General features: G+C 40.9%; 1 protein-coding gene across 1 annotated transcript; it reads left to right on the top strand.

Moving 5' to 3' along the window:
- The first annotated feature begins 11,620 nt into the window (after window positions 1–11,620).
- Window positions 11,621–20,856, top strand: LOC139409116 (lipoprotein lipase-like). Its single transcript, XM_071153843.1, has 10 exons — window positions 11,621–11,905; window positions 13,047–13,228; window positions 13,548–13,727; window positions 14,401–14,512; window positions 14,823–15,056; window positions 15,403–15,648; window positions 18,562–18,682; window positions 18,931–19,113; window positions 19,367–19,474; window positions 19,585–20,856. Exons 1-10 carry the CDS (start codon window positions 11,812–11,814, stop codon window positions 19,634–19,636), a joined length of 1,512 nt encoding a protein of 503 aa, XP_071009944.1. The 5' UTR covers window positions 11,621–11,811; the 3' UTR covers window positions 19,637–20,856.
- The last annotated feature ends 618 nt before the right edge of the window (window positions 20,857–21,474 follow it).

The following is a 21,474-nucleotide window of genomic DNA, read 5'->3' as shown; positions in this document are numbered from 1 at the left end:
AAAATGGGTAACCTGTCATTCTGCTGTACATTCCTATGGGATTTTACCAAAAGTGACATGTACAGGGCAGGAAACACCCAAAATATATTACTTTTTCGAGTGTTCACGTGTAATCTATTGTAACTAGTCATGAAAACATTAATTTGGCACGTGTTTTCACACATTTTTATAACTAAAAGTTGAAAGTTGAAAGGATATGGCATCTTTAGGTCATTTTTAATGTGTTTTCCAGACCCCCTCAAACATTTTAAGCCATCATTGGGCTGTATGTACCAATTATTTATGGATATGTGGCCAAGTGAATCTTGTCCAATATGGACTCATGCAGATGGTTGGGGGCCATATTAGAAATTATAATATAGCCATACTTCTTTAGAAATACGCCAGCTGTGTGTAAAATTTGGTGGCTCTGTCACAAAGTCAATATTTGGATTATGGACAGTATGACCCTCATGAAGGTCTTAAGAGTATTTTATGATCAGAATGACTGTCTATATTATCTGTGGGGTGTATTTAGTGGGTAGATAGCATTACAAAGTAAGATATTATTTGGAATGATTTTATTCTAACAGGATATCCAAATGGTAGCCATTTTATTGAAATGGTCGCCCTGGTTGACTGACATGCTTCCCAGACTGCTTGCAATCCTTAAAATGTTCCTTAAGGTATCTAGTATCAGTGTACCAAGTTTGATACTTGTATCATAAAGTGAAACGATCTCGGGTAAAGTGTATTTGGTTCTTATCCCCTGGACTACACCACTGATCCCAAGTGATTCTGTTGCAATTTGTCAATTTGTCCACATTAAAACTTGGAGATGGAACTCTGTGTTGTGTATGGCTTTGGTAGAACTGGCATCATCATTGCTTAATTGGCAAATGTGAGAAAGTACAGACATGCTACTGTAAATATACACATTTATGATATTCTGAGAATTATGGCAACCATGTTCTACGGACATTTCTATCAGAAGCAACACCACCACCTGGGCCATGTTGCGGCAACAAATTAGGAACGTTACAGATAGAAATGCAGTGACGAGAGCTGATGTGTTTCATTATCAGAGACACGTTTGTTCGACATGGTGCTGTGAATTTCAAAAAGACAAAAGAGAGTTCTCTTTGAGATGCTCAGCTATCTAGAATTCTACTGATTACCGTCTTTCAATTAGAATTTTGTATTAGGTCAGATAGGTGTGTTGCAACTGTTGCCAAATAATGACATTAACATACCTGTATATTGCTAAAAATGTGAGAGTAGGGTGACTCCGCTAGTGGTTCTCAAACCCAAGTCACCAGCATCAATGACGAACACCCTAAGCACTAACCCAATAAGGGATATCTCTAGGGCATGTTCTTATTGGGCCAGTATAGTTAGGCCATTATCACACACAAAAAAACTCACCTTTCCTCCCTAGGCACTTGTGTGAATCTGAAACAGCTCCGTAGATGTAAGGATTACGGTGAATGCACTTTGAAGTAAATCTCAGCTCTGTTAAAAGTACACTCAAGAAAAACATATATTGACCAGCTTGATTCAGGAATATTATTTAAACAGGTTAATATTCCCCACCAACATTAGACAACTATGCTCAAACAATGCTCATTGAGCAAAGTTGTTCAAGTTACGAGAATATTCCCTTAATGTCAAGCAGAACTTATCTAGAATGTGGTTACAATGTTCTCAAAATATAAGATATCTTATATTCTAGACACATTTCATGGGAACATTGCAAGTACATGTCATTGCATCAGTTGTGAGGACATCGACTGATGGTCCCAAAGAAACATAAAAAAATCACATTTTCCCATCAAGTCTTGTTAAAGTTGCCAAGTCCATCAAGACCTTGATTGGTGAACCACTGATCGATTCACAGTATGAAGATCCCTTGACTTTTTCCCACATTTTGTTACATTACAGCCTAATTAAAAAATGGATTACTTTTCTCATCAATCGACACACAATACCCCATAATGACTAAGCAAAAACATTTTTTTTAAACATTTTTGCAAATTTACAGAAATGTACATAAATATTCAGACCCTTTACTCAGTACTTTTTTGAAGCACCTTTGACAGCGATTACAGACTTGAGTCTTCTTTGGAGTGGTGCAGCGGTCTAAGGCACTGCATCTCAGTGCTTAAGGCATCACTACAGACACCCTGGTTCGTATCCAGGTTGTATCACACCTGGCCGTGATTGGGAGTATCACAACTGACCGTGAAGCCACTCCTGCGTTGTCTTGGCTGTGTACTTAGGGTCATTGTCCTGTTGGAAGGTGAACCTTCACCCCAGTCTAAGGTCCTGATGACTTCCAGTCCCTGCTTCTGAAAAACATCCCCACCACCGTGCTTCCCCGTACCAGATGGTACCAGATTTCCTCCAGTGAGGTTGACGCTTGGCAGTCAGGCCAAAGAGTTCAATCTTGGTTTCACCAGAACAAAGGATCTTGCTTCCCATAAACTCAGAAAAAAATGTACGTCCTCTCACTGTCAACTGCGTTAATTTTCAGCAAACTTATCATGTGTAAATATTTGTATGAACAAAGGGGGGGTAAAAATCAAAAGTAACAGTCAGTATCTGGTGTGGCCACCCGCTGCATTAAGTACTGCAGTGCTTCTCCTCTTCATGGACTACACCAGATTTGCCAGTTCTTTCTGTGAGATGTTACCCCACTCTTCCACCAAGGAACCTGCAAGTTCCCAGACATTTCTGGTGGGAATGGCCCTAGCCCTCACCCTCCGATCCAACAGGTCCCAGATGTGCTCAATGGGATTGAGATCCGGGCTCTTCGCTGGCCATGGCAGAACACTGACATTCCTGTCTCGCACGAAATCACTCACAGAACGAGCAGTATGGCTGGTGGCATTGTCATGCCCGAAACCATCATGTCAGATGAACCTGTAAGAAGGGTACCACATGAGGGAGGAGGATGTCTTCCCTGTAACGCACAGCGTTGAGATTGCCTGCAATGACAACAAGCTCAGTCCGATGATGCTATAACACACCGCCCCAGACCATGACGGACCATCCACCTCCAAATCGATCCCACTCCAGAGTACAGGCCTCGGTGTAACGCTCATTCCTTCGACGATAAACACAAATCCGACCCCTGGTGAGACAAAACCATAACTCGTCGGTGAAGAGCACTTTTTGCCAGTCCTGTCTGGTCCAGCGATGGTGGATTTGTGCCCAACGTTGTTGCTGGTGATCTCTGGCCTACAAACCCTTATTTTGCCTATTTTGCACAGTCTAAGCACTGATGGAGGGATTGTGCGTTCCTGGTGTAACTCGGGCAGTTGTTGTTGCCATCCTGTACCTGTCCCGCAGGTGTGATGTTCAGATGTACCGATCCTGTGCAGGTGTTGTTACACGTGGTCTGCCACTGCGAGGACAATCAGCTGTCCGTCCTGTCTCCCTCTAGCGCTGTCTGAGGCGTCTCACAGTACAGACATTCAAATGTTTAATTATTTAATTTTACCCCCTTTTCCTCCCCAATTACGTGGTATCCAATTGTTATTAGTTACCATCTTGTCTCATCACTACAACCCCCGTACGGGCTCGGGAGAGACGAAGGTCGAAAGCCATGCATCCTCCGAAACACAACCCAACCAAGCCGCACTGCTTCTTAACACAGCGCGCATCCAACCCGGAAGCCAGCCGCACCAATGTGTTGGAGGAAACACCATGCACCTGGCGACCTGGTTAGCGTGCACTGCGCCCGGCCCGCCACAGGAGTCGCTAGTGCTTCGATGACACAAGGATTTGCCTACCGGCCAAACCCTCCCTAACCCGGACGACGCTAGGCCAATTTTACATCGCCCCATGGACCTGGGCTCAAACCCAGAGTCTCTGGTGGCACAGCTAGCACTGCGATGCAGTGCCCGAAACCACTGTGCCACCCGGGAGGCCAGACATTGTAATTTATTGCCCTGGCCACATCTGCAGTCCTCATGCCTCCTTGCAACGTGCCTAAGGCACGTTCACATAGATGAGCAGGGATCCTGGACATCTTTCTTTTGGTGGTTTTCAGAGTCAGTAGAAAGTTAGTCCTAAATTTTCATAACTGTGACCTTAATTGCCTACCATCTGTAATCTGTTAGTTTCTTAACGACCGTTCCACAGGTGCATGTTCATTCATTGTTTATGGTACACTGAACATAATTTCTAAAAACGTGTTTTCACTTTGTCATTATGGGGTATGGTGTGTAGATTGATGCAGAAGAAAATGTATTTAATCCATTTTAGAATAAGGCCGTAACATAAAAAAAATGTGTCAAAAGTAAAGGGGCAAATACAATGTAGGACCTGATCTTGATGCTCGTAGATGTGTGGGACGGGACCTGGGATCTGTAGATTTGAGAAAAGCATTAGTAAAAGGACATGGAGTACCCTTGCCTTCATGAAGTCCCTCTTGTGTTATACCAGTTACGAAGGCAAGTCTCCTACACAGAGGGGCATCATGTGGAAAAACGTGGCATTCAGCATATACGTTTCCCATTTCTAAGAATGTGTGTGATGTGAATGTGTGTGTATCTATATGCATGATGTACATTACCTTCAGAAAGTATTCACGCACCTTGCCTTTTTCCACATTGCCTTTTTCTGTTGTGTGACAGCCTGAATTGATAATGTATTACAAGGAGATGTTTTGACACTGATCTACACACAATACTCCATCATGTCAAAGTGGAATTGTGTTTTTCGAAATGTTTACAAATGTATTCAAAATAAGAAGCTGAAATGTCTTAAGTATTCAACCCCTTCGTTATGGCAGGCCTAAATAAGTTCAGGAGTAAGAATGTGTTTAACAAGTCACAAAATCTCACTCTATGTTCAATAATAGTGTTTAACATGATTTTTTGAAGGACTACATTATCTCTGTACCCCACACATACTAACTCAGTTGCCGGAGAGGAAAGACTTGCCTAGTTAAATAAAGGTTCAATTTAAACATTTAAAAAGGAGGCCAATGGTGACTTTAAAACAATTAAAGAGTTTAATGGCTGTGATAGGAGAAAACTGAGTATAGATCAACAACATTGTAGTTTCTCCACAATACTAACCTAATTGATAAAGTGAAAAGAAGGAAGCCTTTACAGAATAAAAATATATTCCAAAACATGCATCCTTTTTGCAACAATGCACTAAAGTAAATCTGCAAAAGAAATGTGGCAAAGAAATTCACTTTTTGTCCTGAATAGAAAGTGTTATGGGGAAAATCCAAAACAACACATTACTCAGTGACATTCTCCATATTAACAAGCATAATCAAATCAAATCAAATCCAAGTTTATTTGTCAGGTGTAGACCTTACAGTGAAATGCTTACTCACAGGCTCTAACCAATAGTGCAAAAAAGGTGTTAGGTGAACAATAGGTAAGTAAAGAAATAAATGGTGGCTGCATTATGTTATGGGTATGCTTGTAATCCTTAAGGACTGGGGAGTTTTTCAGGATAAAAAAGAAACAGAATGGAGCTAAGCACAGGCAAAATCCTTGAGGAAAACCTGGTTCAGTTTGCTTTCCACCAGACACTGGGAGATGAATTCATCTTTCAACAGGACAATAATCTAAAACACAAGGACAAATCTACACTGAAATTGCTTACCAAAAAGACAGTGAATGTTCCTGATTGGCCGAGTTACAGTTTTGATTCAAATCTGCTTGAAAATCTATGGTAAGAGCTAAAAATGGTTGTCTAAGCAATGATCAACAACCATATGACAGAGCTTGAAGAATTCTGAAAATTGTCATGTTTAAATGTTGCACAATCCCGGAGTGGAAAGCTCTTTGAGACGTACCCAGAAAGACTTACAGCTGTAATCGCTGCCAAAGATGATTCTAACATGTATTGACTCATAGGGTTGAATACTTATCTTATCAAGATATATTAGTGTTTTATTTTCATGAATTATGAAAGGGGGGGGGGGTACATACACTGACACAGCACACCTATGATTGGGGGAGATACAGTAGCGGACATCGTCATGTATAATATAGAATAAGGTTTCACCATATATAACTGTAGCTGTACTGCAGCTGTCTAATCAGTCATAACTAAACCCCTAAGGATTGTTCATTCAGGTCAGAGTGGACTGAACACACCACTGGTGTGATAGATGATAGATGGGAATGTTTCCAAATATGATTGTGTAAGTAGAATGAGGAGGAGGAGTGGACTTACAACAGTCTGATTCTTATTAGAGGCCAAACTGGTTCTCCCCTGCAAGGCTCCATGTCCCTGTGCTTTTAAGGTCCAATGCAGTCATTTCCATCTCAATATCAAATCATTTCTGGGTAACAATTAAGTACCTCACTGTGGTTGTTGTCAATTAAAATAGTCAAAAATAATCAAAAATGGCTTCTTAGCCAAGAGCAATTTCTCAAGCAAGAATTTTGCTAGGACTGTCTGGTAGTGATCTGAGTGAAACTAGCTGTTATTGGCAGAGAGGTATGGCAGAGAGGTATGGAACTGTCTTTCTTATTGGTCTATTAACTCATTTCACCAGGCAGGTGAAACGAGTTAATTGACTAATTTGCTCTTAGCTCTTACACACACACACACACACACACACACACACACACACACACACACACACACACACACACACACACACACACACACACACACACACACACACACACACACACACATTGTGTCATTCAGCCTCCATACAGCTCACAGCCTGAGGACAGAACAAGGTCACTTCCTTCATGTCACGTCAGGACGGAGGGATGAAGCAGGAGAGGGTTTTCTTTCTTTCTCTCTCCAGTGTTTCTCCATTACTTTTTGACTCTGGGCTTTTTACTGTAATGAGGAAAGTCGTAAAACTCAACCCTTTCTGGGTTCATTCTTTCCAATTTACTGCCCCAAACATCCACCGCCTCTCATAGTGAATTATTTAATGGGACTTACAAATATGGAGACAACATCTTGTGTGTTGTCACAAATTATTGCTTTCTTTAGCTCATAAATGTCCCACTGAAATAAGCCATGTGGGTTGTTTTAATGGTTTTAATGGCTAAATGTGTGTTTTTTACATTTCAGCTCGGCTGAGCTGGCCTCGAGGCCTTTAGCAGCACCTTGGTCTTCTCTAGTTGTGTCTAGGACATGACGATAGGGGGAACGACTGGAAATACAACAAATCCCATTTCAGATAAAGAGCTTGGTATGCAAAACAACAGTGCTATGTGACCTTTTTCAATCAACAATAAATTCTAAAGTTTCTAGGAGAGTTGCTCTTCTCCTCCCTCCCTCCCTCCCTCCCTCCCTCCCTCCCTCCCTCCCCAAGCACAAGGTCCAGGGCAGAGGGTCAACATGTGCGTGCTAGGACAGGCCGGCAGGGGTCCTTGACATAGATGGAGATATAGGTTTGGGGCTAGGCTGAGGTAGCGAGTTTACTGTAGGCGGTGTCGGAAAAGGCACAGCTGTAGACAGCATTACCAAAGGCCTCTGGGAACAGTCTCCCAGCTGAGCAAAAGAGGAGAGTAGGATTAGATGAGGGGAGGAGAGGAGAGGAGGTTCTATGATAGACAGTGTTTCCCAAATGATGAGCTGAGACCCACTGGACGATTACAACTGAAGACAGGATCCTATCTAGAAACATTTGTTTTGTGTTGACTTGGTATGTCACAAGCGAAACACTTTTGGTGGATTATAGTGAAAAAGTGCTGAACCCACTGCAGTACATCACAGACAGTATACACAGACAATATACTCATTACACACCGCAAGACCAAAGGGCATGGACGTCCAGCTTGGCCTTCAGCTAAAGCAAAGAACACACACTCCCCTGAATGAGGAAACCACAAGCCAAAGTCCTGCAGACATACAGCACTGTACACATGGATTCACCGCTGGCTTCCTCATGAAACATATATAAGTTAAGTTTATGCTCGTTTACAGTTTTCCGACAGCGTTTCCACTCTGTGAGTAATCAAATGGGGGTTTGGAGTGAGAACACTGGGGACCTTGGCAGTGTGGTTGTTTGATGCAGATATGGGCCCTTTTGAAGAGGGTTGAAGAGTTCTAATGAACAATGGACTGACTGCAGACTCAGCTAGAGGACCTGTGTGAGTTTGTGTGATGCAGAGAGAGTGAGGAGACCAGCTGGAGTAGTATGTACTACATATGCATGTTTATAATTAAGTATACTGAACAAAAATATAAACGCAACATGTAAGGTGTGAACTGAAATAAAAGATTCCAGAAATGTTCCATATGCACATAAAGCGCTTTTCTCTCAAATGTTGTGCACAAATTTGTTTACATCCCTGTTAGTGAGCATTTCTCCTTTGCCAAGATAATCCAGCCACCTGACAGGTAAACGGCATGATCATTACACAGGTGCACCTTGTGCTGGGGACAAGAAAAGGACCTCCACATCTGGCTTCTTCACCTGCGGGATCGTCTGAGACCAGCCAACCGGACAGCTGATGAAACTGAGGAGTATTTCTGTCTGTAATAAAGCCCTTTTGTGGGGAAAAAATAATTCTGATTGGCTGGGCCTGGCTCCCCAGTGGGTGGGCCTGGCTCCCAAGTGGGTAGGCCTATGCTCTCCTAGCCCCACCCATGTCTGCACCCTGCCCTGTCATGTGAAATCTATAATTAGGGCCTAATGAATTTATTTCAATTGACTGATTTCCTTATATGAACTGTAACTCAGTAAAATCGTTGAAATTGTTGGATGTTGCGTTTATACTTTTGTTCAGTATATTTATTACTCATGTAAACGTTAGTAATTCATGCTCACAGGGCTCGTTGACCTCCTAGACAGAGATGCAGGTTTTTAGACTGGAGTTTGCAAAATGGCAATAATGTCACGGTACATCTTTTGGTGGATGATCATGTTTGTTGTATGTCATGCATGCTGTTTTCACGCATGTCAAGATAACTGTCTGTGTTTTTGAAAGCTATGTCCGTCCGTCCGTCTGCCTGTCTGTCGTCTCGCTGTCTTTCTCTCTGTGTCTCGGTCTCTGTCATCCTATGCATGTCCAGCTGTCTCCGCATGGTGTGACTACCGTTCTTTAAATCTCCTCTCTTAAGTTGTTGTTGGGAAACGTGGGTCTGTGGTTCTGTTTATTAATAAACCATACCAATTGAAGAGTCAAGTAGACTTTTCCTCAGTGTTGTCAGGAAAGCCCACAGGTGTGTATTGTGGATTGCAGAATCAGGCTTACATTTATTCTACCATAATGGTTCCCCCTTGGGCCAAATATGTCAACCTCATTGGATAGTCTGTCTGAGATAAGGGAGATACAGTGGGAGCGCAGCCAATAGGCATCTTTCTTATTAATTAGAATGTGCCTTCAGTGGTTTAGATATCACAGACCAAGGTTAGGTGTCATTACCATCTGAAATCCCGGGTTGTCACTTTGGTCTTGCTAAGCATCAATTGCTTTAGTTTTATGCACATCACTGGAAAACATTCAAAAACAAAATGCTATATTAGGAATGGGAAAGCTTAGTTGAATGATTAACCAAAACATTTTTTGTTTTTATTTGGCCAACAATCCTGCATCTGCACTCGGAAAAGATACAGAGTTGTAATTTCTCCACAAATCTCAGGTTTACGGTGACCTGCATAAGTTACTGTACATATTAGATACACAGAAACTTTTAAACATCAACTCAGATCTGTGGGTCATTTCTTAGCGAGGGCAAAGAACAAGTCCTCCCTGACAAATAACACTAAGTTGTTACATGCTCCCCTGACCTCGGTTTTTGCTTATTTTGGAGTTTGTTTTCTACAGATGATGAGATTTAGTGAAACAATATTACTGCAGTGTAAGATATATGTTTGGAATGTTCTATATTGTCAGAGGACAGGCTATTTACTAAAGATCCATCACAGTAGTTAGTCAGAAATGTGGAGATGCATTATGCTTATAGACCAATGATATTCTATCCTCAATCAAACAGCACATGTTATTGCTCTCTCATCAAGCTATGTCAGGTTGACCTTCAGGTTACTATATGTTTTGCCCGAAGTAGAAGACAAACGTGGAGGGGAAAACAAGCCCATGTCTCAGACTAAGATATTGGAATGCATCACTCTCTGTCAAGACATGAGTCAGTGTTTGTAACGGGTTTCGTCTTCATACGATGGAGAGTCGGACCAAAATGCAGCGTGTGGTTTACGATCCATATTTATTAATAATACGAAACACGAATCTCCAATACAATACTACAAAACAAAACGTAACGGACGTAACGAAAACCTAAACAGCCTATCTGGTGAAAAACACATAGACAGGAACAATCACCCACAAACACACAGTGAAACCCAGGCTACCTAAATATGGTTCCCAATCAGAGACAATGACGAACACCTGCCTCTGACTGAGAACCATATCAGGCTGAACATAGAAATAGACAAACAAGACATGAAACATAGAATACCCACTCAGATCACACCCTGACCAATCAAAACATAGAAAATACAAAGTAAACTATGGTCAGGGCGTGACAGTGTTATACTTCACTGTTCATAAAACCAGTGATATGGTCACACTCATTTCACACCCACACCACTCCCTCTCCACCAGTGTAACTTAAATTATAAAAATATATATTTTGCACTATTTGCAAGAGAGATTCAAGTTAACATAACCTTAAAACGGTTTAGCTGCCAACATACTATATGAATTGTGTTTTAAACATCTGGTTTTCATAGTCCCATTAAATGATTCATTTATTTGAGTATGCCAAGAGACTGTTTGTGCAGTTCAGTACTGCACATGTTAACATAACACATTAAAATATGTCCTTCTGAATTTCAACAGAGAACAATCATCTGTGAGTCAATCGAGCTCAGTCATTTCCAAATTCAGCTGAAAGTAATTGTTCAGCAAAGATCGAGCTATGAGAGAAGGGGCTTACTCAACACACCCATTGCTCCTCTCCCTCATGGGTGACATTACGCAAGTTGATTCAAAATTAAATCGACACATTTTATTGAATAAATATTATTAGCCTGTAGGATAGTTCTTTCAGCACCAATAGTGGCCATGCATTTAGCAGAATATGACGCAAAAACGTGCACGTTTTGCTTTGTGGACATCTATTTGGATGGACATAGGCCTATATTAAGATTCCTAAATATAGAACACGTGTATTGTTACTTAACACTAGTTTTCGAATTACATTTATCAAGCCACATGTCTTATGAAACGCTCCAGTTATACAGCATGGTAAATCACAGAAGAGCCAAAACTGGAGCATGAGGTTTGTACAGACTACATAACTCAAACACCTATATAGAAGCCCATTTCGAATAAAAGTTTTTTTTTTAACGAGAATATAAGTTGAATAAATTTTTTTTTTTAAACATTTGGCTATATCATTTAAACTCTAAATAGCAAGTAAACCGAATGGTGAACATCTTACATATTTTTTTACCAAGACAAGATATTCTGAATTGAATAAACAAATAAGGTATCACTATAAAGGAAAGCTAAAACAGCTAAATCGTATAACATGTATTTTTGTGAAGCACAGCGGTGAAGGGGCAGAGAGAGTTGTGAATGATTTTTGGTCAATTTTGCATTTGGAACCAGTTCAAGCCCAGCCCACTCACTTCCGACCAATGGAGTTTGTTTATTCAAATGAGCCACTCATAAAGACAACTTGGAGCGGCAATTGTGGCAGACTTCATAAGAAACTCCACTCTTATCACAAATCAGATTTACTTTTAGACCAGAGCAGTGGTCCTACTGACCTATACAATTGGATCTACCACTCCTAAACCAACATACAATAACATTTTCATTCGGGACTTGACGGAGAAACCTCTGGATCAACAATAATATGGGAAAAGAAAATAGCTTTTTGGTCACCGTTTGGATAATTCTGGCAAATATCTGTGTATCTTTTTCAAGTACACCAGAACAAACACTTTTTGGTAAGTAAGGGATATTTAACCTAGCTGTTTGTAGAGCTGACTTTGGCTTTGTTAGAGATAGGTTAAATAAACACATTCTTTGACTCGATGTTGATTCTCTCCCATAAAATAAACACTAGAGCCAACGGGAGGCAGTAAAATTGATGCAGCCTCCTCCAAGTGACCGAGAGTAACCTCCGTTCAGTCAGACGTACCCCACTCGGGTGCATTTTGTCAGGGAGCGCACCTCTCTCATGAATAATCTTTTCAATCATTACAAAAATATATATAATTAATCTGATCAACAGAATTCCAATTATGCATTTTAAGGACACAACATTATTTGCATGTTCAAGTGCACTTAAAATAATATTTTGAAAACGAAAATGTGATATTTGTTCTATTTTTAATTGATGTATAATAACAATTTTCCCGTTGTTTTACACGTAATGCATAATGCATATGCATGATATATTATCATTATTATTGACATTATATTCGATATTTAATGTGGCCTATTTGTGTATGTTTGTGATATCACAAAAAAAAACTTTAAAAAGGCTTATAATGTTACTACTACAATGTTTGTTTGGTAGAATTTCAAAAGATGCAAAAGGGGGCGACATTGGACCGGTAAAACTATCGATGTCTTTTTGTCATGCTGGTAATTGGATAAGATTACACCAACTGATAAACTGATAGATTCTGCAGATTGTGGCTTTGTAATTACTTTCTTCCAAAATAGATAGTATTTGAAGATTAAAAAAAAAAAAAGCTGAATTGCCAATGATGTAATGATAAATACAGCAATTGGTTTCTTTGTAAACAACTTTTAGATGCTTGTCATGCAAATAAGGAGATACATTTTGGTTGTGGTAAAGTGTTTGAAATGCTAGTGACCTCCTTGTACAATCATGATAATGAAAAAAAAGTCTGAAATAATCGGACATCTAGACTAGGTTTTAATATGTATCTGGTTAAAAATGTAAACAATAGTTTAATGAATAAGGCAGATTCCTATAGACTCCCCTGCATTGTGCACAATGGTAACCTGTATGCCATGAGAGCTGTTCAAAGTGCTTACATGCGGGATCATGGACTAGTAGGTAAGTGACGACAAGACTGATGAAGCCAGTTTAACATCATCACTGTGTCTGTGCAGGTAACAGCAACTCCACTGAATGGCTTGAGGACTACACAGACATTGTATCCAAGTTCTCCCTGAGAACTGCTGAGATACCGGATGATGACTTGTGCTACATCGTTCCCGGCCAGCCCTTAACCATCCCAAAATGTGAATTCAACCCTGGGTATAAGACATTCGTGGTCATTCATGGATGGACGGTAAAAAGCTTCGACACTGTCATGATTACCGCAAAAGCAGAAGTTGTTGATCATCATTTCAATGAGGCTTGTCGAGCATAATTAGGGAAATAACTCAGCAATGTTGATCCTAAAAATATATTCAGCATTGATAACTAGATGCATGATGAGAAGCCCCCCCCCCCCCCCCCGCTGTCCCTAGGCATAATGTTGTAGTGCTCATTCATGTGTAAAAGTGCTGACACTTGGCTCGTCTTCAATCAGTGCTGTGAGTAAACAATGAGGGCTAGGGTCACAGTGAGTCAGGCCAGCCACTGACCCCGAAAATGTGTTTGTCCAGGTCACGGGGCTGTTTGAGAGCTGGGTCCCTAAGCTGGTGACAGCGCTGTACAAGAGGGAGCCCAAGGCCAACGTGATTGTGGTGGACTGGCTGACACGGGCGCAGCAGCACTACCTCACCTCCGCTGCCAACACCAAGCTGGTGGGCAAAGACGTGGCCAAGTTTGTTAATTGGCTGCAGGTGGGTGATCTCCAGGACACTGGGTAGATAGGAACATAGCCACAGGAAGTAGGGGTGCTGAGGGTGCTACAGCACCACCTGAAAAATCAGAATTAAAACAAATATTAATATATATATATTTTTTTTTTACAAAAGTAGTGCACTTTACTAGTCCTGTATTAATGGACAGATACAGCCGTCTGTCGCATGGGCTAAAAAAATCTTTCAGCACCGCCAAAACATAATAGAATGCATGGTTCACACAAGAACAGACTTTCATGTTGACAATGCAGAAACGTATTTGAAATAAGCAATATGTGACTGGTGATGATACAATAATTTCGAAGTCAATGCTGTGGTTGTATTTTACTCCTGGCTATGATTTAGTACACCTAAAAGCTTTTTACAGCCATGTTGTTGATCCACATCAACCACTCATTACACAGCTCATTATTGATAGAAGCAGCAGGTGGAGCTAGTGAAGCATATCCTCTGCTAGAAAAGAGGGCTAGGAGACATTGGTATGATAAACTACCTGAAATGATTACATGTGTGAGTGTACAGTATAACTGACAGAACAGAATATACTTGAGAGGGTGTTAGGATGGCATAACAAGTTTTACAGCCAATACTTTACACAGTCACAAGAATGGAAAATAGAAATAAAACCATGTCTGCTTTCCCCTGTTGTCAGAAAACACTCGACTACCCCTGGGAGAGGATACATCTGCTGGGATACAGTCTGGGTGCTCATGTAGCTGGCATCGCTGGTCTCCTCACCAACCACAAAGTCAGCAGGATCACAGGTGAGCAGACAGCCTTTCTCTGCTGAAGAGGTTTTAATGTTTATCTATCAGTCTGTCGCTATGTAGATACATGTGCAAGTTCTATCTCAATGCATTTAGCCTCAGTAGCCCTCCCATTTGTCTCCATAAAGTTTACCCAACTATTACATCTCGAGGCCATTGAAAACCATAATCAAATCATCACTAAAGCACATTGTGGGCTTCTACCTCTCTCTCTCTTATTCTCTCTCTCTCTCTCTCTCTCTCTCTCTCTCTCTCTCTCTCTCTCTCTCTCTGTGTCTCTGTCTCTCTGTCTCCATCTGTCTCCCAGGTTTGGACCCGGCCGGCCCGACCTTTGAGTTTGCTGACGCCCAGAGCACCCTGTCCCCCGACGATGCTCTCTTTGTGGACGTCCTGCACACCAACACCCGGGGCTCCCCAGACCGCAGCATCGGCATCCAGAGACCCGTGGGCCACGTGGACATCTACCCCAACGGAGGAACCTTCCAGCCAGGCTGTGATCTGCAGAACACCATGATGATGATCGCCACCACCGGCATCCGTAGTACGTACTGTAACTAGACACTGTACTGTAGAATGCCTTCTACTATTCTAGCTTCTCCATATTTCTGCTGTCTGACATATAGTAGAGCATAGTGTAACATCAAAGTCTGTTATTATACTGTAGTAAATCTTCACGAGGAGTGTTTCTTGAAGTTTAAACACCTGCAACAAGTACTTTGACAAGGCCTCAGTTTTCTAACCATAACACTGAAAGCCATACGTCATAAGCCAGAATAAGCACATTTCACAGACACAGTCACATTGTTAGTCTGGTGTATATTAGAGAATCAGCCATTGATTCAGACTTCATGGACCTAATGGTCTTGTTTTACGCCTGTCCTATGCAGATATGGACCAGCTTGTGAAGTGCTCCCATGAGCGCTCCATCCACCTGTTTATCGACTCACTGGTGAACGCAGCAGAGCATCAGACCATGGCCTACCGCTGCAGCTCCAAGGAGGCCTTCATGAAGGGCATGTGCCTCAACTGCCGTAAGAACCGCTGCAACAAGGTGGGCTACGGTGTCAACAAGGTCCGCCTGCCCCGGAACACCAAGATGTACCTCAAGACCCGCGAGATGATGCCCTTCAAACGTAAGGATGAGAGAGGAATTGTTTTAAGACAAGAATGCATGCATGCACAAAGCAACACTCTTCTTCACAACAGGAAGTTAATTTCCTGGCACTAAAATAGATTTAGTTAAAAGTTACCTGACGTACATTAATTGCCAAATCCTCAATGTATCGGTCCGGATGGCTGAATGTAGTTATTGTAGTGGTAGCTAGGAGCTGGCTCAAGCTGGCCTTGAGAACTTAAAAAACTTATTTGGGATCGGTGTTCCTCCACAGGACGGTTGAGCTAACGTAGGCTAATGCGATTAGCATGAGGTTGTAAGTAACAATAACATTTCCCGGGACATAAACATATCTGATATTGGCAGAAAACTTAAAATCTTGTTAATCTAACTGCACTGTCCAAATTACAGAAGCTACGACAGTGAAATAATACAGTGATATTGTTTGAGGAGAGTGCACAGTTTTGAACATGAAAAGTTATTAATAAGCAAATTGGGCACATTTGAGCAGTCTTGATACAACATTTTGAACAGAAATGCAATTGTTCATTGGATCAGTCTAAAACGTTGCACATACGCTGCTGCCATCTTTATATTATCTTTTACCAGCGCTATTGAGTTATATTCTCCTACATTCCTTTCACATTTCCACAAACGTCAAAATGTTTCCTTTCAAATGGTACCAAGAATATGCATATCCTTGCTTCAGGACCTGAGCTACAGGCAGTTAGATTTGGGTATGTCATTTTAAACGAAAATTGAAAAAAAGGGGCGGATCCTGAACACTGAGTCTCTTTACCATCCTGTGCATGTTACATTAGTACAACGGGCCCCAACTGTGTACATACTGTATTGATACTGTACCACCCTGAGAGAACAACTACTGTAGTCTACACAAGTTCCTCCCTTATTAGTCACCTGACCCACTATCCATAAAAGATTCTATAACATCCGCCCAGCCTGCGTCCATTTTCCTCCCTCCTCACCCCACTACTCTAGGATTGGCACAGTCTGACATCTGATAAGGTAGTGGCGTCAGGGACAAACAAAAACAAGCAAGGGGAATAAAACAAGGTTCATGGCGCAAGCCATGAAGGTCACATGAGTAGCGGCTTTGGTTTGGTAACTGGAAACCACTGCACGTGAATTCTTACGATGGAAAGTTAGAGGAAACTTTCCACACCAATTGGCACTGGCTTTGAATTTAGGCACACAATAACATCTCTGTAGTACACTGTAAAACTATGAAGCAAGTGACACTTTTATAACCTAAACGTCAGTGTTTAAAACTTAAACATTAGGTATTTAGATTAGCCAATAAGGGTTCTCATCTTAAAGACAGGTGTTTAGAATGCAAGATTAAACAAGATAGCCAGCTTTTCCAGTCAGTTTCTAACCAAGAGAACACCTATATCTCCTAAGTGTTCAGATTTGAAACACTAGTGTTTACTTTCCCATCGTCATGTTTAGTGTGCATTTAGTCATTCAAAAATGTATGTGACTTTCCATGCCTTTTATTCAGATCAGTGTTAGGAATGTCTGTCACCTTACTTACATTTCAGCACAACTGAACAGGACATTTATTTTCAATTGCGTGATGTTGTTGTTACTCAACTGTCTTGAGTCCATTTCTCTCAGAGTGAAAAATATGTGGGAGGGGCCTCATCATATTTCCCAGCATGCTTTGTTGCAGGTTGTTTTTTAGAATAGTTTGTTTTAAAATCTTTGTTTCTTCATTCACATTGATTTATTGAGCTCACAGTATACACATATAAATAACTTAAATGTTTCTAAACTAATCCAATCTGTAGGGGTTGGACTTTTTGCACCCGTTACTGAGTCGGTTGTTCTAGTTTAGATGGTTTAGGTAGTCTTGGTTGTTAAGTTCTCCACCATAGCAGACATTCTGAGTGCAGGTTGTGGGTGATAAAATAGTCTGATTTGTTGGCTATACTCCCTCTGGCTGGATTCTGATAGGAATTGCTAATCACTTCATAAACCAGTATATTGTGACTTGCAGGTCTGATGAGCCAGGATTTTCAGACCACAATGTAGGCCATAACTAAAAGCCTTAGGAAATGTGTAATATGTGGTCATAAAGGGTTATATTTTAATGGAAACACATTCACTTAGGCAGTCACTTGCTGAAGGCTTCAGGAATATAAGTTATTCAATGCAACAACAATGTCTCTGTTACAAACACAGACATGGGTGGGTATCCCTCACAATCACGCAAAAGGCATGCTGGGGAATATGCAAATATGGCTTTACACCCTACAGTGTTAAAATAACACCCCCAGTGTTTAGTGTTCAAAACCTAAAAACCTTGCACTGAATAAATATGTTCATGTTTGTTAAAAGTGTTACAGCGAATAAACATGTTCTGGTGTTTACAATCTAAACACTGTGACACATTTCCATTTTGAATTCTAAATGCCTTGACGCATTTAAAAAGTGTTACAGAAAGGTGTTAAGTTATGCGTTCAGATCCTACACACTTGGTTTTACAGTGGAAGGTTGGACAATTTAATCTGAAGCTGAACACTGCATTTTATTTCCTTTATTCACACAAAGGGAGTAAGTGGATCAATAATATGGTTATGTAAAGACAGGTCTTAAGCACTGAGATACTACAATAGTGTGTGAGTGGGGATCTTTAGCTCAAACTGTGGGCATCAGTGATGGGATGATGTCCACATGCCACAAACACTTCAAACAGTCGGAGAATGTGTCTTAACTGGGCAGACTGCAGTTGTTTCCATAAGAGAAAACAGACTCAGGGTTTCAGAGGGCAAACCTTCTCTGTGACACTCGTCTGTATGTGGCATGGTTCTAAATGAAGGTCTCTGTCATTCTTTCCACAGTTTTCTCTGTGACACTCGTCTGTATGTGGCATGGTTCTAAATGAAGGTCTCTGTCATTCTTTCCACAGTTTTCCATTACCAAGTGAAGGTGCATTTCTTCAGCAGTGAGAAACTGGCCTACACTGAGCAGCCCATGAAAATCTCTCTGTACGGAACCCATGATGAGAAGATTGACATACCTTACACCATGTATGTATGGTTTGATATTAAATTAAATAAGGAAATTATAGGAAATACAAAAACATTTTGCGCAATACTTAGTTGCCCAGAAATGCTTGATATAATATTTAAACAAGTCCAAACTTACGAATATAAAACACTGACATTGTAGCTCATAATTAACCCGGTCACCTCACCACCCCACCTCAGCTGGGTACTATATACAGTACAGAAGATGAACTGATCCACTCACCTTTGATCTGTGTGTGACCCCTCAGGCCCTTCCTGAACACCAACAGCACTGTGTCATTCCTGCTGACCACTGACGTGGACGTTGGGGAGCTGCTTATGGTCAAGCTGCGCTGGGAGAAAGATGCCTATTTCAGCTGGTCTGACATTTGGGGCAACAAAAACTTCCACATCCGCAAAATGCGTGTCAAGGCCGGGGAGACTCAATCCAGGTAAGTTATGATAGTAATGATGAGCTGTATATCTATATGTAGAAGGGGTATTCAAATTCACAGACCTTAAGGTCAGCAGCATTGCTGGTTTCACTCTAAGGCCAATTAATTACATGAATTAAACCCCAGTACTGTGGACAGTATTTGAATACCTTTGACACAGCACATCGCCTTTCACATTGCCAGTCTTTGGGGTTATAATGCTAAAGGCGTCAAGAAGGCTTTATTGATAGTCTTGACTGTCTGACTCCAGGGTGATCTTCAGCGCTAAAGATGGAGAGTATGCCTACCTCATCAGAGGAAAAGACGACGTAGTCTTTGTCAAATCAAAAGAGGACAACATGAGCCGGAAAGAGAAAACGTAAGAAAACTTTGTGAAACTTTGGTCATTTGAATGTAGAAAAATCAATCATAACCAAAGATGGGATTCGAAACGTATTTCCTCATGTTCTTCTTTTGATTTATCTTCAGGATGCACAGACTCAAGATGCAGGGAAGCCACTTCAAGAATAACATTGCATGAAGCAACACTTGAGTAGAGTGCACACTGAACCACACAGCCAAAGCTTGATGGAGCCTGGGAGAATACACTGGAGAGAAGATAGGGGATGTTAGTCTCTGACCTGTGCTGTATGTTCTGCCTCCCAACCTGTGTCATCTCATCTCCACCCGCAATCACTTCATCCCAACTGTGCTGGGTGTCGGCTAACGTGCTTTTTCTTCTATTAACCTTCATCATGGAGAGTATTACAATTGCTTTTTTTTTATGATTTTGACTTGGTCTTACGTTGCTACGTGATCTTTTGAATCCTTTCATCTCAACTGTGTTTATGTATACCTACTAAATCAAATAAATTAATTCCTAACGCCATACTAGGTAGTTCCGATTCAAAGAGATTGACATAGCTTCCACTTATTTTTTGCCACATTCAGTGTGCACACTATAATAATCATGTCACTAATGTCATGCCTAAACCACTAAGTGCCGCCATCACAGGGACCAAAGATGGTGACATTGTTCACTGAATTGAATATTGCAGTGACCCGTGTAAATAGCTTTTCAATCACTATTATATATATATATATATATGCGTTATCATTGTAGATGAATTCCCTGCTTGTTCTTTGTGTGCATTTGGTTATTGTGTTTGGCACTGGTCACTTTAAGGCCGTTAGTCCAGTCAATTCGATCATTCATCAACTAGTTGAAATGGATTATGTTCGGATCATTCTTTAATTGGCCACTGGACTTCTGAAGAATAGAGGTCACAAGGAGTAGTTAGTATGGCCTTAGTACTTCTATTACTTCCTTTATAGGTCAAAAATCACGGAGAAACAATTACCTTAACCCTATTGGTCAAGCATGCCCTCTAAAACATTCCATTTTCTTTAAAAAGATCAAACAAAATGCTACACTAAATGTATAACATATATGTGAGACTTTGCCAACATGGGTGGGTAGCCCTACATAATAACCATAAACATCCCAAGAATGTTTAATATTCTATTTATTGAATGTACCTGTATATATTTGTATATTTAAGCTGTAATATATTTGGGCAGATTTCCATAGATGTCGCTGTTTTTCTAGATGAAGCGGTGTGATTTTATGTGAGTGGCTTTGGACAGACTGATCAAATTGGTCTCCGTGCTGGCTGATGAGCGCATTTATTTTTCTGAACTGAAATGCAGTGTGCTCTATGAAGACAGAATGTGATACTTTAATAAAGTGAAAACATGATATATTTTGGTATTCTTGGATTTTTTTACTACCCCGAGCTACATATTGTGTTCTTGAATTCCTTAGATATTATTCTAACCCTAGTACAGGTATTCACAAACCAGGGGTACGCGCAGTGCCGTCAGGGGTATTCTATTGTTTTATTTAACTGTTTTATTTCATTTTTGTAAAAAAATAAAATCTTCACATTTTGAAAGAGTCCATTTATATTTTCCAACGGGGCTATACATTTGGATGAGCTTTTTTTCTCTCACCTGAGTAGCCTCGTTTCACTGCCAAAAATCTAATGAAACCATCTAGTGTTCAGCAAAATAACAACACAATGTCAAATACAGGTAGCCTAGTCAAATAATTAACATCCAATCATATTAACCGTTACTCTGTCACGGGAATTCCACTAACGGTCTGTATGTAGCCAAATGTAGCTGCTGCTCATGTTTGTATCTGTACTGATGGCGCAAAAGCCATGACAGGGAGACACAGTGGAGTGGTAACGCGAGTCCAAGCAGTTGCTCCAGACGCCACTTGGGTAAACTGCAGCATCCACTGAGAGGCTCTTGCTGCCAAGGGAATGCCTGACAGCTTGAAAGGTGTTTTGGACACTACAGTGAAAATGGTTA

This window comes from Oncorhynchus clarkii, chromosome 5, assembly GCF_045791955.1.
Source record: "Oncorhynchus clarkii lewisi isolate Uvic-CL-2024 chromosome 5, UVic_Ocla_1.0, whole genome shotgun sequence".
In the NCBI taxonomy this organism is placed as follows: Eukaryota; Metazoa; Chordata; class Actinopteri; order Salmoniformes; family Salmonidae; genus Oncorhynchus; species Oncorhynchus clarkii.
This window is presented reverse-complemented; position numbering and strand designations above follow the sequence as displayed.

What these genes read in the sequence shown, in the direction of transcription:
- LOC139409116 (XM_071153843.1), top strand. Translation starts at nt 11,812, where the DNA reads ATGGGAAAAGAAAATAGCTTTTTGGTCACCGTTTGGATAATTCTGGCA. An exon ending in CGAGATGATGCCCTTCAAAC is followed by an intron (nt 15,649 to 18,561) that starts GTAAGGATGAGA and finishes TTCTTTCCACAG; the next exon opens with TTTTCCATTACCAAGTGAAG. An exon ending in ATGAGCCGGAAAGAGAAAAC is followed by an intron (nt 19,475 to 19,584) that starts GTAAGAAAACTT and finishes ATTTATCTTCAG; the next exon opens with GATGCACAGACTCAAGATGC.